This window comes from Dysidea avara, chromosome 6 (genome assembly GCF_963678975.1).
Source record: "Dysidea avara chromosome 6, odDysAvar1.4, whole genome shotgun sequence".
In the NCBI taxonomy this organism is placed as follows: domain Eukaryota; kingdom Metazoa; phylum Porifera; class Demospongiae; order Dictyoceratida; family Dysideidae; genus Dysidea; species Dysidea avara.
Genome location: NC_089277.1, coordinates 34,238,128 through 34,254,173, shown reverse-complemented (window position 1 = coordinate 34,254,173; position 16,046 = coordinate 34,238,128). Strand labels below are relative to the sequence as shown.

The following is a 16,046-nucleotide window of genomic DNA, read 5'->3' as shown; positions in this document are numbered from 1 at the left end:
CCTGAACCATTCATCGGCTTTGCACCACATTTGATGCTAGCATGCGCCTTTGGACTCCCTTTCTGTGTGCCAAATTTCAAGGCGATCGGAGCACGCGTTTGCGTTTTATAGCAATTTTTGCAAGTGTGCGAAAAGACGAAGAAGAAAAAAACGAAGAAAAAAACACGAAACTTTGGCAGCTCATATCTCGGAAATGGCTGGAGCGATTTCCTTCAAATTTGGAATGTAGACTCCCCTAGCTGGCGGGCAACTCTGTAGTCTCGCGGCGCCCGACCCCAAAAAGAGGGTCTGGTGAAACTGTGTACAAAAAGTTTGGCGCTGCCGGAATGTTGGAAGCTCCAATCAGATCGCTCCATTTCAAATTGATTATGTAATGCGTACATTTTAAAAGATTCGCGGCTTACGGTTAATTACATCCGGTGACTCTGTCGCTTAAACTCATTGAAAAAACAGCCATACATTTCTGTTGGGTTCGTTTTATATGTTGAATAAATAAAGTAGCGCTATTAGTTTGGTGATGCTGTAACGGATCTGGTTGAATGGATGTTGTGACGTAAACAGTGCACTTACGTAACACATAAAACATCATCCAATAAACATTCCAGAGCTCAAACTTTTTGTACACAGTTTCACCAGACCCTCTTTTTAGGGTCGGGCGCCGCGAGACTAGCAACTCTGCAGCAAATTTGGTTTCAATTGGATAAGCTATCACTGAGATACAAAAGTGTGAAAATGACGTTTTCTTTCTTCCTGTCAATATACTCACGGTGTGGCGCGCCGGCTTCTTGGGCCGCATGACACACTATCGTGTGTCTTGATATAATCAAAAACAGCCAAGCTGTAAAAAAAGGTGCGGCCCCCAAAAAGGCCATGGTGAAAAAGACGTGAAATCCAAGGTTAATGGTAAAAATTTTAATAAGGCCCCTATTTGGTGATTATTAGTTTCTCATCCACCGCCCGCATCCTTCTTAAGCTACCGCATGGTAAGCCATTATTTACTCTGTGCATGCTCAGAAGAACACGTGATACCAAACTGTTATAATTTTTGTTGATGAACGCTACAATGCGCTATATATCGCCAGGAGAACTGTTGTTTTCCTTAGCAAATTGCTGTAGTGCCAGTTGCAATCGTGTTCTATCGACTTCATCAAAGCAGGCTTTCAGTTGACTGTCGAAAAACAGTTGGTGATCACGAAAAGTAGAATCAGCTGGTGAAGGAAATGTTTGTAGTAAGAAAGAAAGACAATTTGTACAAGGTCTATACATCAGTGTGTTAATATTATAAAATAATGGCATAATGGTAATACCCTCCCGCCCGCATCATAACAATTAGAAAGGCTGGATGAGAAACTAATAATCACCGAATAGGGGCCTAATGACAATTCTGGTGAATTTTGTGCCACTTGGTCTTGGCACCAAATTCACCTGAATTGTCGTAATTAAATTTTTTACCATTAACCTACCATCACAGCTATTTCTTGGCCGCCACCTTGGATTTCACATCTTTTTTCACCATGGCCTTTTTGGGGGCCGCACCTTTTTGTACAACTTGGCTGTTTTTGATTAGATATCACTTCTTTTTGTATTTGTATACTGCAAAGCCGGCCTATGGCTGACTTTGGGGCTTTTTAAACCCATGTGTTTTTTTACTTACCACAGGAAGAAGAAAAGAACTTACAGAAGATTTTTAAAACTTCAATTATTTTTGATTTTATTAGTAATTATACAAATTATATACATATATTTATTACAACCCACTATTCCCCACAGGATATTTTTTAGCAGTTGATCTCTCTACTGGGTGACTTAAAATATAGCTGAACTATATACAGGATGGTTTCTTTGTAGCTGAACTCTCTACAAGGTGACCTCTTCTAGCTGATTTCTCCACAGGGTGATTTGTTTCTAGCTGAACTCTCTACAGGTTATTTGTTTGCAGCTAAACTCTCTACATCCATGGTGGTTTCTTTGTAGCTGAACTCTTTACATGATGGTTTCTTTGTAGCTGAACTCTCTACAAGGTGACTTCTTTTAGCTGATCCCTCTACAGGGTGATTTGTTTACAGCTGAACTCTTTACGTGGTGATTTCTTTGTAGCTGAACTCTCTCCAAGGTGCTAGCTGATCTCTCTACAAGGTGATTGTTTCTAGCTGAACTCTCTACAGGTGATTTGTTTGCAGCTAAACTCTCTACATGGTACTTTCTTTGTAGCTGAACTCTCTACATGATGGTTTCTTTGTAGCTGAACTCTCTACAAGGTAACTTGTTCTAGCTGATCCCTCTACAGCGCGATTTGTTTGTAGTTGAATTCTCTACACGGTAATTTGTTTGAGTCTCGACATGGTGGTTTCTTTGTAGCTGAACTCTCTACAAGGTGACTTTTTCTAGCTGAACTCTATACAGAGTGATTTGTTTGCAGCTGAACTCTCTACATGATGGTTTCTTTGTAGCAGAACTCTCTATAAGGTGACCTCTTCTAGCTGCACTCTTTACATTGTGTCTAGTTTCTAGCTGATCTCTCTACAGGGTGATTTGCTTGTAGCCGATCTCTCTACAGGGTAATTTGTTTGTAGCTGAACTATCTATAAGGTGATTTGTTTGTACCTGATCTCTCTGCAGGTTGATTTGTTTTAGCTGAACTCTCTACAGGGTGATTTGCTTGTAGCTGAACTCCTTACATTGTGTCTAGTTTCTAGCTGAACTCTCTACAAGGTGACTTCTTCTAGCTGAACTCTCTACAAGGTGACTTCTTCTAGCTGAACTCTCTACAGGGTGATTTCTTTGTAGCTGAACTCTATAAGATGGTTTCTTTGTAGCTGAACTCTCTACAAGGTGACTTCTTCTAGCTAATCCCTCTACAGGGGGATTTGTTTGTAGCTGAACTCTCAACCAGTGATTTATTTGCAGCTGACCTCTTTATGTGGTGGTTTCTTTGTAGCTGTACTCACTATAAGATGACCTCTTCTAGCTGATCTCTCTCCAGGGTGATGTGTTTCTAGCTGAACTCTCTACTGGTGATTTGTTGCAGTTAAACTCTCTACATAGTGGTTTCTTTGTAGCTGAACTCTTTACAAGGTGACTTCTTCTAGCTGAACTGTCTACAAGGTGATTTCTTTGTAGCTGAACTCTCTACATGATGGTTTCTTTGTAGCTGAACTCTCTACAAGGTGACCTCTTCTAGCTGATCCTTCTACAGGGCGATTTGTTTGTAGTTGAATTCTCTACATGGTGATTTGTTTGAGGCTGAACTCTCTACATGGCGGTTTCTTTGTAGCTGAACTCTCTACATGGTAACTTCTTCTAGCTGATCCCTCTACAGGTCAATTTGTTTGTAGTTGAATTCTCTACACGGTGATTTGTTTGAGGCTGAACTCTCTACATGGCAGTTTCTTTGTAGCTGAACTCTCTACAAGGTGACCTCTTCTAGCTGATCTCTCTACAGGGTGATTTGTTTCTAGCTGTGTGAACTCTCTACAGGCGATATGTTTGCAGCTGAACTGTCTACATGGTGGTTTCTTTGTACCTGAACTCTCTACAAGGTGACTTGTTTCTAGCTGATCCCTCTACAAGGTGACTTCCTCGAGCTGATCTCTCTACAGGTTGATTTGTTTGTAGCTGAACTCTCTACAGGGTGATTTGTTTGCAGCTGAACTCTCTACAGGGTTATTTGTTTGTAGCTGAACCCTCTACAGGATGGTTTCTTTTGTTACTGAACTTTCTACAAGGCAACTTTTTCTAGCTGATCTCTCTACAAGGTGACTTCCTCTAGCTGATCTCTCTACAGGGTGACTTGTATCTAGCTGAACTATCTACAGGATGATCTGTTCATAGTTGAACTCTCTACAGGTTAATTTGTTTGTAACTGAAACCTCTTGTTAGCGATTTGCAACAGAATTTGGCACCTACTAATTAACCGCCATGACACACCCCTAAGTGATCTGCTGGTAATATGGAACTTTCAGTAAAAATTTGAGCTCAATATCACATTTTATAGTGAAGTTATGGCTATTAACATTACAAGAAAAATTAGATACATTTTACATAGGAAAAATGGCACCAAAAGGTGCATTTATTATGTTTCTGAATTACACATTATTAAGAAATGTTTTCAGTGAATGAACAGCTATGTAACAACTTCTAAGTCCCCTAAGTCAATTTCCTCATGTAAATTAAGTGTTAACACATCATCTTCACCTTCATACTGCACATTGTACCATTCATCGGTCCCTGCAACCTTACTCAGGACTTCACCAAAGTACCATTGCTCAACACCACTCTCGTCCCGCCACCTATGCTTAATAGTTTTTCCAACTAATGACTCCCTTACTTTGTTAGCTAGCCCAGAGACTGCCTCTTCCTCATTAATCAATTTGGCAAGGTTATCCATCAACTCCTCTACAGTATACTGTTGTCCATTTTTAGAAAACAAAAACAGTTCTTTATGACGATAGCTTCTCTGGTCTAAAACCTGTTTCCTAAAGTTAAACTGGACTTTCAAAGCCCTCAACTTTGCAGTCTTGGATCTCTCCTTAGCAACACCTTCAGCAATATCATCTTTGCTTTGCCACAGGCCATACTGAATAATATCTTTAGTAAGGTTTTCTTTAATCCTTAGTTGTTTTACACGTGCAGCCTCCAATGCATGTTGCTTTTCATGGAGAGCTTTAATGCACTCTTCCAAAATATTCTGCTTCCTCTCCTTAAACAATCGCCTGAATTCTGGTGCTATTTTCCTGGCAGCTTGAAGAAGTTGCTGTACTTCTTCTGGTGATTTAGAAGTCAACCAATTCATAGTTTTGTTATTGGAAAACAATATCATAGCTTCCAAAGACAGTGTAGTGGCATTAGGCTTTTCACGCAAAAGACGGTCCAGTTTTCCAAAGTCTCGTTCACTCACTACATTTGTTTTGGAAACTGACTTAGTTTCATGGGTAAGCTCAGCACTAGGATTACAGTATGCTCCACCAGGTAAGTGGTCTTGTACCAGCCGAGAAAGAAGAGCTGAGAAAGCGCTACATAAAACCTGAAGCAATTCTTGTGTAGTTGCATCGTGATCTGTACTAGCAATTAAGCAATACCAAATCTCATCCTTTGTTGGAGGATCTCATCCTTTGTTGGAGGATAATCTGCATACAATTCTGCATCCCCTTGCAACAATTTGCTGGCATCTTGAGCCCATACATCTAGTTTTGTGATCAACACACCAAAATACGTATTCATCTCCAGAATTGTTACATTGTCAGATTCTAGCACACGCCAAAGAGGACCTGTAATGACTTTGTTAATTAAACCAAGAGCACGGCATCCAGCTACCAGTTCTGGAACTCTGATATCACTGTGAACAGCTTTGAGCAATTGGTTTGGGGTCGGCCATACATCATTAAAAAAGCTGACCACCTGCTCAGATATGTAGTACAGTGCTCCAGTATCATAAAATACTATATTAAAACGGTTTCCTCGAAATGAAACTAGGGGATTCTTATTTATACCATTGGTGGCAAGGAAGACAGTGAGAGGCTGATAAATACCACTTTGCTCACTTCCATGTTTGCAAAGAGCTTTGCATGCCGTTCTAACAAGACGTACTATTCCAGATTCGGACTGTTTGGTGGTACTACCAAAGTGAGCTGCAGCACCAACAGCTCCTTCAAAATGTGTCAGTTCCCACTGCAGTAAAGTAGATGATGCAACATCTGCCATGCCCACTAGAAGGTGCAAACCACAAAAGAAGTTGTTTAGTGTGCTGATACCCTGTTGCTCACCTTCACCTAGCTCAGCCCAGTTATCAACCACACTGGGTAAAACTTCCATACGATAACTTTGTAAAAGAGAGTTAAAGTTCTTCTCAACTATGTGTCGATCTGACATGGTGTTCTTAATTTTGGACAGGATGACATGACTCGAACCAGACTGGGATGTAAGCTCTAAGTCATACAGGATTTGTTGAAAGGTAGGAATTACTTGAGTAGCTGATCCACTCAGCATTTCTGTTAACCCAAGAGAATATGTACTATCTGGGGTAGAAAGTTGGAAAGAATAAAAATGTTGTCCATACTTTGATGTCCCATCACTATGAAGAGTGAGATTATCTCCTTTCAACTGTTGGCAAGCTAAGCCTTTCATCTCAGAATACATTCGAGTAAGGGTAGTGGGATGTGGCAATTCTTTTATCTCAAATGATGCAATATGCTTGAGAACAGATCTAATTACAGGCTCTACATTGTTTATGCCGACATTAAGACTCAGTAGCTCAATGCAACATGCTCTTATATTATCCAAGTACTTTTTCTGGTGCTCTTTGGTTTCAAACGTATGAAATTCCAGCTCCTGCAGCCTCTCAAACAATCTCCTGTAATCGTTCTCTGACTCTTTTAAGGATTGTTTAAATGAGATCATGTCTTTTTTAAGACCTTGAGCAACTGACTCCAACTGATCACACTTTTCACTGATAGTATCGCACTTACCTTTAGATACACCTAATTTATATTGGTAACTCTTAACACGTGCAGTAGCCTTATTCAAACCTTGTTGTAATTTCTCGTTCTCTTTTACTTGATCCTTTAATTCCAAGATTTTCTCATCCCTACGTTTCAGCTTTTTATTGGTGTTCCGAATGCTTAGCTTGCTTAATTTGGTTGTAAGGTCATCTGTTTTTGCTTCTTGAGGTGTTAATGCATTTTGAACTGTTACAAGTTCACAAGCTAGTGATTTTTTGACAGATGTTAATACTTCTGTTTCGTAGGGCCAATTTTGTTTAGTTGTACTTGAAACTTTCTCTCTATCCACTGTTAGTGTGCTGTCATTGGGTCGTTGACATTCCTTGAGAAATGGTTCCTTTATAATTGACTTTATTTCTTCGTCACAATGGTTCCGCTTAAGTTGCTTGATCTTAGTTTCAATCCGGTAAATGTATGATTTCAATGCTGGCAACTTTGGCAAGGATAAACCTGGACAAATTGATTTCATCCATGTATAAAATGTATTCCAGGAAACCAAATGGCTTTTGCGAAACTGACTCAATTAAAAAATAACACCTTTGGTAATTTTCTCTTGATCTATAGGATTAGTCAGTTCAATGGAGTCAAGCAAAAGCATTTCACCATACAGCCCCAGCTCTTCACATAGTGGTCCTGGACTACTGACACTCATCTACAGACAATGAAAGAAATTAACATTACCACATAATTACCATGGTTTTCATTAGCAGAAACAGCTCTCAATTAAAGCCTGCCCCTGGAGCTAACAACGACCACTAACCAACCAACAAAGATATTTCTTCACTGATTCTGGCTACAAAGGAGCCTAATAAAGGCTTTATAAAGGAGCATAGTGTCCATTTTCTTTTGACGAAGCAAATATAATAACGCGGGCTAAAAGAATGCATCAGTCGGTCACAAAATACTACAACAGTGACACAAATACCTCAATGAATGCGAGTATAGTGCGTACAGGTTAGATATATACACTTTACATACAAATAAACTGAAATATGTGACATTTACACCTAGTAAACTGGCCTTATCTCTTCTTTTTCACACGTACGGTTGTCAGAATCAAAATCAGCACTATTGAAAACCTATACAAGCTCTAAATCACGCCGGATCCAGCTGTAACTTTGCGGAAACACTAATTAGTTCAAGGTGTATCAGGTGCCACAAGTGTAATAGAATTTTGCTCTAATTACTCGAGCCTAAAATTTACATGGAGTTTTTTATTTGTAGATTTTCAAAATCCAATAACTTTTTAAATACCAAACCAAATAACTTGAAATAAAATTTTGCTAGATGCGCTGGAATCCAGGAATCGAGTTTTGCATAAAGACTAGTTAAAAGAAGACGGGGTTTTCACTGAGGAGAGATTTACGGCTGTGTGTCGAAAATCACGAGGTCGCAAATCGCTACTCTTGTTTCAAACTGATCTCACTGTAGCATAACTTCTTTGTAGCTTAACTCTCTACAGAATGATTTTTTTTGTAGCTGAACTGTATATAGGGTGATTTGTTTGTACCTGAACTTTCTACAGGGTGATTTGTTTATAGCTGAATGCTCTGCAGGGTGATTTGTTTGTAGTTGATCTCTCTACAGGGTTTCTTTGCAGTTGAGTTCTCTACAGGGTGACTTCTTCTAGCTGAACTCTCTCTTGTTTCTAGCTGATCTCTCTACAGTATAACTTGTTTGTATAGCTGAACTCTTTACAGAGTAGTATTTTGGTTGCTGAACTCTCTACACGGTGACTTGTTTGTAGCAAAATTCTTTACAGAGTTACTTGGTGGTAGCTGAATTCTCTACAGAGTGACTTATTTGTAGCTGAATTCTCTACAGAGTGACTTACTTGTAGCTGAACACTGTATAAACTATAAAGTGACTTGTCTGTAGCTGAACTCTCTTCAGGGTTACTTGTTTGCAGGTGATCTCTATAGGGTAACTTGTTTGTATAGATGAACTCTTTACAGGATAGTTTCTTTGTAGCTGAACTCTCTCCACAGTGACTTGTTTGTAGCTGAATTCTCTAGAGAGTGTAGCCGAACTCTCTACAGGGTGCATGACTTGTTTATAGCTGAACTCTCTTCAGTGTGACTTGCAATGTTATGAATCACTACAGCGATATATTTGTAGTTGAACTCTCTATAGGGTGACTTGCTTCTTGCTGAACTGTCTATAAGATTAACTGTTTGCAGCTGAACTCCCTACAGAATATGGTAATAGAATTCTATAATGGAGTAAATAAATTAGCTGAATGCTCTATTAGGGTGACTGTTCTATTAGAGTATCTCGATCTCGCATTTGCTACACGGAGTTGGCTTTCGAATCATAACTCAGTGGTTTGTACTCCAATTCTTCTATACTACTGCAAGGACTTTCAATGAAGATTATTCCAGCTATACACCGATTTTCAGCTCATTGCTCTTAGCGGTTTGCCTAGTAGGCGTGAAAACTAATACTTTTTTATTCCTAAAAATCGATCGCGTAATTGTGACACAGGTTGGGTTTTGTGTCATATCTCCGTGGTCTTTATCTCGATTCCTTTCAAACCACCAAAAGGCACTCCTACGATGGTTACTCCATCTACATAGCAATTTTCAACTCATTCCATGAAGCGGTTTACCCTGTAGGCGTGACAACAAATCGATCTTGTTTTACGCGAATAATCGGTCATAACTCCTGAATCATTTACGGGATTTGCACCGAATTTGATGCTAGAATTCGCCTTTGTACTCCCCTTCTGTGTGCCAAATTTCAAGGCGATCGGAGTACGTGTTTGCGTTTTATAGCAATTTTTGCAAGTGTGCGAAAAGACGAAGAAAAAAAAAACCAAGAAGAAAAAAAAACGAAACTTTGGCCACTCGTATCTCGGAAATGGCTTGAGTGATTTCCTTCAAATTTGGAATATAGACTCCCCTAGCTGGCGGGCAACTCTGCAGCAAATTTGGTTCCAATCGGATGAGGTATCACCGAGATACAAATGTGTGAAAATGACGTTTTCTTTCTTCCTGTCAATATACTTTTTTTCCCGGGGTAACCAGCACCCCTTGCCACCACCCCTAGCACTAGATGTTGAAGTGCTGTCAATATACTCACGGTGTGGCGCGCCGGCTTCTTGGGCACGACACACTATCGTGTGTCTTGATCAAAGTGTTTTCTACGTACCAATAAAACTTATTTATCTTTCTCCATACAACGGGAATCGCGATTGTTTTGTGCTGGAAATCGTGAAAAATTGCGTGCTCTCCGGATGAAGTATGGGTTCCTTCCCACACTTGGCATATATAGTCCAGGTCTATACCTGATTATAACCCACAGCAGAAATAAATCGATTTGCTACTGTGGATTTGGTACGGAGCTACTCTTTGCCGAAAATCGGCCGAAAATCACATATTTTTGGATTCGGAGCAACCCAGCAATCAACAAAAGGAAAGCCCACAAACCTTCACTATACAGCAATATAGTTTGGTTATCACTTCATGCACAGTGCAAGTTTCATATGGATCTGAGCTTTTCTTCCATCAAACTAAGCGGCATGAAATTTCTTCCTAGCGCGTCTGAGACTAAAATGGGAGGTGTGGCTGTAATAATTCCAAGTTTTATGTTCTCCAGCAAGTTATTTAGGTTTCAATATTATGTTGTGACCACCTAATGGTATTAGTCTCCAACTAGAAATGGATCACGTGATTATGGATTGATTTTTTGTGTGCATTATAGCTATACATGGTTCAGGCAAATTTCACTAGTATTTTTATCAACATCTGACTGCCACACCACTGACGAAGCTACTAGAGTTAGGCACAGTAAAACTTTGGTCCTACCAAAAATGGCAGGGTTGTTTGCATGCAAGATCGAGATACTCTAATAGAACAGTCATATAAACAGTTGTGGTATTTAACGGATTTGAAGCAAACAGCTGACAAAGAGTATTTCATACTATATATATATTTTAGAGCCAACAAAAATCATTTACATCAGTGGTATATAAGTTTAGCAGTTAATTTCTTCTTAAAAGTAAGGGAGGTATGTCCTCAATCTTTTTTTTTACAGCAGGCTGCAGGAAGTTACTCTGTATATATATATATATGAGCCTTTAATAACAAACAAGTACTTTTAGGTTTTTCACCCATAGCTGAAGGGTATCACTTATTTTTGGCTTTATCGTGAGAAACCGCACCAAAGGCCTGTTGGATAACTTATACCAACAGCCACAATGTACTGAGTGCTCTATAATATATGTATAATATGCATGCACTTTGTAGAGCTGTCTATGCATGTGTATAGCTATTCCTGAATTTATGTGAGGTTTGTAAGTCATTGAAGACAATTACATGTTCTTTAGAAATCACATTTTAAGTCACATTTAAGGTAATAGATCCGTAGTGGGAAGAGTGGGAATCACTTGAGTCTCGAAGAGAACAGCTCTCCTTAACTATATGCTATACAACATTCTTAAACAAAATGTCTATTTACCACCATAATAGTCACATACCTGAGTTTCATCTGCAGACATCACAGTACCAGCTACAGACCAGATCATGCATGCCATATGTTCAGACTCATTGAACCATTTTGTAACACTGACACCTCCAAGTACTATCAACATCAAGGCAATGGAACGTACTACCTCACTACATCTTTGAAGCGGAAAACACTGACATATTCAAATCTCTGCTACATAACTATTATTTTGCAATCAATAGCTAACATTATTTATTATATTATATCTGTGTATATTCTTCTGTTTGTGAAGTTTTCGCAGCAAAATAAAAATAAAAAAAAGACATAGGCCATTGAAACTGCATGTTATACCGAGTATTACAAGTCCTTAACTTATGACTCATAATAAAAAGGATATCTGTAGTAAATGTCTACATCTCACACATGCAATATCTTACCAATATATATATACCATATACAGTCTATATAGTTCAACATAAAATTGCATGCACATCCTACAAGCAAAACAGAAATTTAAAAGCTTGCAAAATTAATTTAAATATAATTATATAGATATGTATTTGTACCATTAAAATTATAATTATATTGTATTGTATTTATTGCTGTGCAGAGCCTCCACCAGGGAGTATGATTAAGGCACAGGAAAATTACAATTTTGTAGACATTATAATTTGACAGCCCGTTTGTGTGATGAATTTTTGCTTAGCAGTATACTAGAAGGACCTATACAAATCATTTCATGTACAAAACTTACAGTTACAGTTAGTATAGGGTATAGCTAATTAATCAAAAGTGTGTGTTGTGCTATTTAGTAGTGCAAGGTTGGCAATTCATACCAATATATCTTTTTGAAATGCCCCTGCAGCTATATAGAATCATTATTGTAGTGAATTGAAACTCTAGCAGCATAATTGTTCTTATTATCTAATCTTGCTATAAATATTGCCTCTGTGTATAGCCATGCACCCATAATGTGGATTCATTTATGGTGTGCCCCCAACCAGTAATCTGATACTGCTGAGGTTTCTTTCCAATTGCACTTTTACTTTCCTGTTTATGGATTCCACTTTCTTACTAAAGAGAACAAAATATAATAGAGAGACTGGAGACTAGCTGTTTACATGACTACTCTATTAGAGTATCTTGCTCTTACATACAAAGAACACTGCTATTTTTAGTAGAATCCAAGTTTTACTATGCTTAACTCTATGCTTCACCAGTGCATGGTGTCTCAGTCAAACGTTGATAAAATACTAGTGAAATTTTACTTGGATTATACCACTACATAGCTAACTATGTATAGCTATAATGCACACGAAAAATCAATCCATAATCACGTGATCCATTGCTAGCTGGAAGCTAATACCATTAGGTATATATTGAAACCTAAATAACTTGCTAGAGAAACTAAAACTTGGGGTTATTACAGCCACACCTCCCATTTTAGTCTCAGACGCGCTAGGAAGAAATTTCATGCCGCTTAGTTTGATGGAAGGAAAGCTCAGATCCATATGAAACTTGCACTGTGCATGAAGTGATAACCAAACTATATTGCTGTATAGTGAAGGTTTGTGGGCTTTCCTTTTGTTGATTGCTGGGTTGCTCCGAATCTAAAAATACGTGATTTTCGGCCGATATTCGGCAAAGAGTAGCTCCATACCAAATCCACAGTAGCAAATCGATTTATTTCTGCTGTGCGTTATAATCAGGTATATACCTAGACTATATATGCCAAGTATGGGAAGGAACCTATGCTTCATCCGGAGAGCGCGTAATTTTCACGATTTCCAGCACAAAACAATCGCGATTCCCGTCGTATGGAGAAAGATAAATAAGTTTTATTGGTACATAGAAAAACTCTTTGATATGCCCTACAGGTTGAAATGATAGGGAAGTAATTTCGTGATCATCGATTTTTTCATTGCGGACCCTACCTTTGGACTCCCTTTCTGTGTGCCAAATTTCAAGGCGATCGGAGCACGAGTTAGCGTTTTATAGCAATTTTTGCAAGTGTGCAAAAAGACGAAGAAGAAAAAAAAAAACCAAGAAAAAAAATTAAACTTTGGCCGCTCATATCTCGGAAATGGCTTGAGTGATTTCCTTCAAATTTGGAATATAGACTCCCCTGGCTGGTGGGCAACTTTGCAGCAAATTGGTTTCAATCGGATAAGGTATCACCGAGATACAAAAGTGTGAAAATGATGTTTTCTTTCTTTCTGTCAATATACTCATGGTGTGGCACGCCGGCTTCTTGGGCCGCACGACACACTACCGTGTGTCTTGATATATATATATTGCATATGCTGTTTTTACAAGGAGGATTTCATTTACCTGTTCACTTATTTTACTTTTCACTTCCACATCAGTTTCTAAGTATTCTTCTTTTTTAACTTTCAATAACTCTCTTTGAAGGGTGCATAACACCGTTGGAATTTCCTGTATTGCAAAAGATCATGTCATTGAAACATCATTTATATGAATACATACGTACCTCCACTTGACTTAGTTGCGAACGAAGTAAATTTTGCTCTGTTTGTTTTGCCTACAAGAATAATGTGTACAATATAATCAAGAGTGTATAATGTGTAGGTAGGTACACATTTATAAACTCTTGATATAATTCATAGTGTACAAAAGTGTGTACATATTAATTACCTCAAAATCAACATAGTTATTCAGAAATGATAATGGTCCAACTCTCACTTTATTAACAGTTGCATAAATAAGCCCAGGATAAATGGACACCTCCATTATGCCATTTTGGTGAAGAAAACTTTGTTGATCAGTAATGTTTGATGTAATTACAAAAACTACACTCTTTGGAATCATCCAGTAAAGAATTGGCATGCTGTTTGCTGCCAGTAGCTGAAAACTGTGTGGAGAAAGCTGAAACTTTTCTTGCAGTAAACACTGTAGATCAAACACCTGTTGAAGGGAAATGCTTTTCAACTCAGTACTAAGCTTAACAGCCAATACGGTGTGTGAACTAGTATCATATGGGATCATGTTGGGAGATGGTTGAGGAATGGGATAATCTGTAACAGGCAAAGATAAGTCAATTTGTGAATTAAACTGTTCAAGGAGATCAGAAGCCTCAGAATTGTTGCAAGCTCTAATCATTTCATGAAGCACTGTATGATTACTCCAGTTACAAAAAGGGCTAAGTTTTTGAAGCAATTCAGGAGCTTGTTTGCACTCTTTAAACTTTTGCAGTTGATTACTAGAAAAGAGAGGAATGTTATTTGTGTTACTGGCCATCATATTTTCACACTTTTCAAGCATAGCTTCTGTATCATAAGATTGAAGGATATTTTGTAGTTGATCAGTAACATTTAAAAATTCTGTATTAACAGACATTTGAAAGAAGTCTTTAAAAGCACTATGTAACTTAAGAGGTGTTGGCCTCTGTACTGATGTATCCATTTGAGTGTGTGCACTTGATAAATCACTTATTGGTGCCTTATGAAGGCTATCGCCTTCCTCAGATTGTTTAAGTTGCTTTAAAGGTGCCGGGTGTTCAAGGGGGAATGGTCTCTTTCTTGCTGGTGAATCTGATATATCAACGTGTGGTGTTATAGGAGCAGTTTGTTCTTTTTCATATTCTATCTTTGGACCAAGTGTGATGAATCCAAATGACTGGAACACTGTGTAGAGGGGAAATACGGTAAATAGTTACATCACTTGTTCTTGATCATTTGTGACTGGATGTTGGAAAACTTTCCAAATTGCACATCAGTGAATTTGAGATTAACGTTGAAAAAATCTAGCTATTATAACTTTCCAAGGGTAGTGAACTAATACTATGATAGTGTAGCTACCCACTGCAGGTGTTAGTTTGATTTTCCCTGATGTGCAGTTTGGATTTGTTTTGCAAAATCTGTTCACATTAATTTTGTGATTGAATGTGGGAAAGCCAGTCTTATTTCCCATGACAGTAAGTTCGATTTTTTGACACAAACACAAAACATTATGAACGCACTATCAAATTTCACTGTCATTTTTTAATACTTGTAAATAAGTGATAAGACTGATTCCCCAGATTTGTTGCTTTTCTAATTTGTCAAAAACACAGGATGTCACCAAAAAGCAATGCCTGTATTTGAGTGCTTTCCTGAACAGATAAAAAATAATCTAAGGTCAAATCAGTACAATGAAACAACAACAAAGAAAAAACAATACATTGCAAAGACAAAATTTAATACCACTTAAAAGGGCTTGGGTTGACTGAGGATATACTGTACACCAATGGCGGATCCAGGATGGGGAATTTGGGGCAAATGCCCCCCCCCCCCCCCCCCCCCCCCTCACCGTTTGGAGGAACCATACTTCTGATTAAAATACTAAACTTTATGTCAGGGCTAGATCAATTAACTCATGAAAACGTGCAAATCTTAGTAGCAATTATAAATTCACCTGAAATCAAAGCAAACCAAAGTCAAACTAACTGTGAAATTGCCCCCCAGCACCTTCCTGCGTACTAAGTGCCTCTAAAATAATTATCGTGTTGCTGTAATTTAAGAGATTCATAGCCTTTTACACAGCTTTAAGACTTCACAACCATCTGCAAAAGCCAAAATGTCAAAAATCAACAGTGAGACACTACTAAGTGGTGATTATTTGCTGCTTCAAAAATGCAGCAACTAACAAGAGAAGTTCCCCAACCACCTAGCTACAACTCAGCCTGTTTGTGCCCCTCCCCTTGCCAGCTCCTGGATCCGCCCCTGTACACAGCATTCTTACCATTTAATAACATAGTGCCCATATGCTTATGATGAGGAATACTTTCCAACAATTTGCAAAAAGCTGTTAATGAATCCATATCCATGTTCCTTATCTTTTCTAAAACAAGGCAGTTTTTCTGATAGTTACTCATGCCTGTCATGACAACGTGAAACTCATCCTGATTTAGTAGTTTTAGAGAATTCAATTGCTGTGCTATCAAATCAGCATCCATCTCAAGGGAAAGGTAATTGAAGAAGTGATCAACAATATCCTTGGTAGTATCTACGTAGTATAGAAAAATGAAAGATGTAAACATGCAATGCATCAACAATGCACATCATGTTAAAGGGATAAAATTTATAATAGTCATACATATGTAAT

General features: G+C 38.3%; 1 protein-coding gene across 1 annotated transcript in view; it reads right to left on the bottom strand.

The window, feature by feature from the left end:
* Nucleotides 1-16,046, bottom strand: part of LOC136257833 (uncharacterized) — a 102,652-nt gene that overhangs the window by 50,384 nt on the left and 36,222 nt on the right. The window contains exons 5-8 of the mRNA XM_066051132.1: nucleotides 15,684-15,947; nucleotides 13,599-14,587; nucleotides 13,435-13,485; nucleotides 13,275-13,379 (exon numbers count right to left, since the gene is read on the bottom strand). Coding sequence (XP_065907204.1) covers nucleotides 13,275-13,379; nucleotides 13,435-13,485; nucleotides 13,599-14,587; nucleotides 15,684-15,947 — 1,409 coding nt within the window. The remainder of the gene's footprint in view (nucleotides 1-13,274; nucleotides 13,380-13,434; nucleotides 13,486-13,598; nucleotides 14,588-15,683; nucleotides 15,948-16,046) is intronic.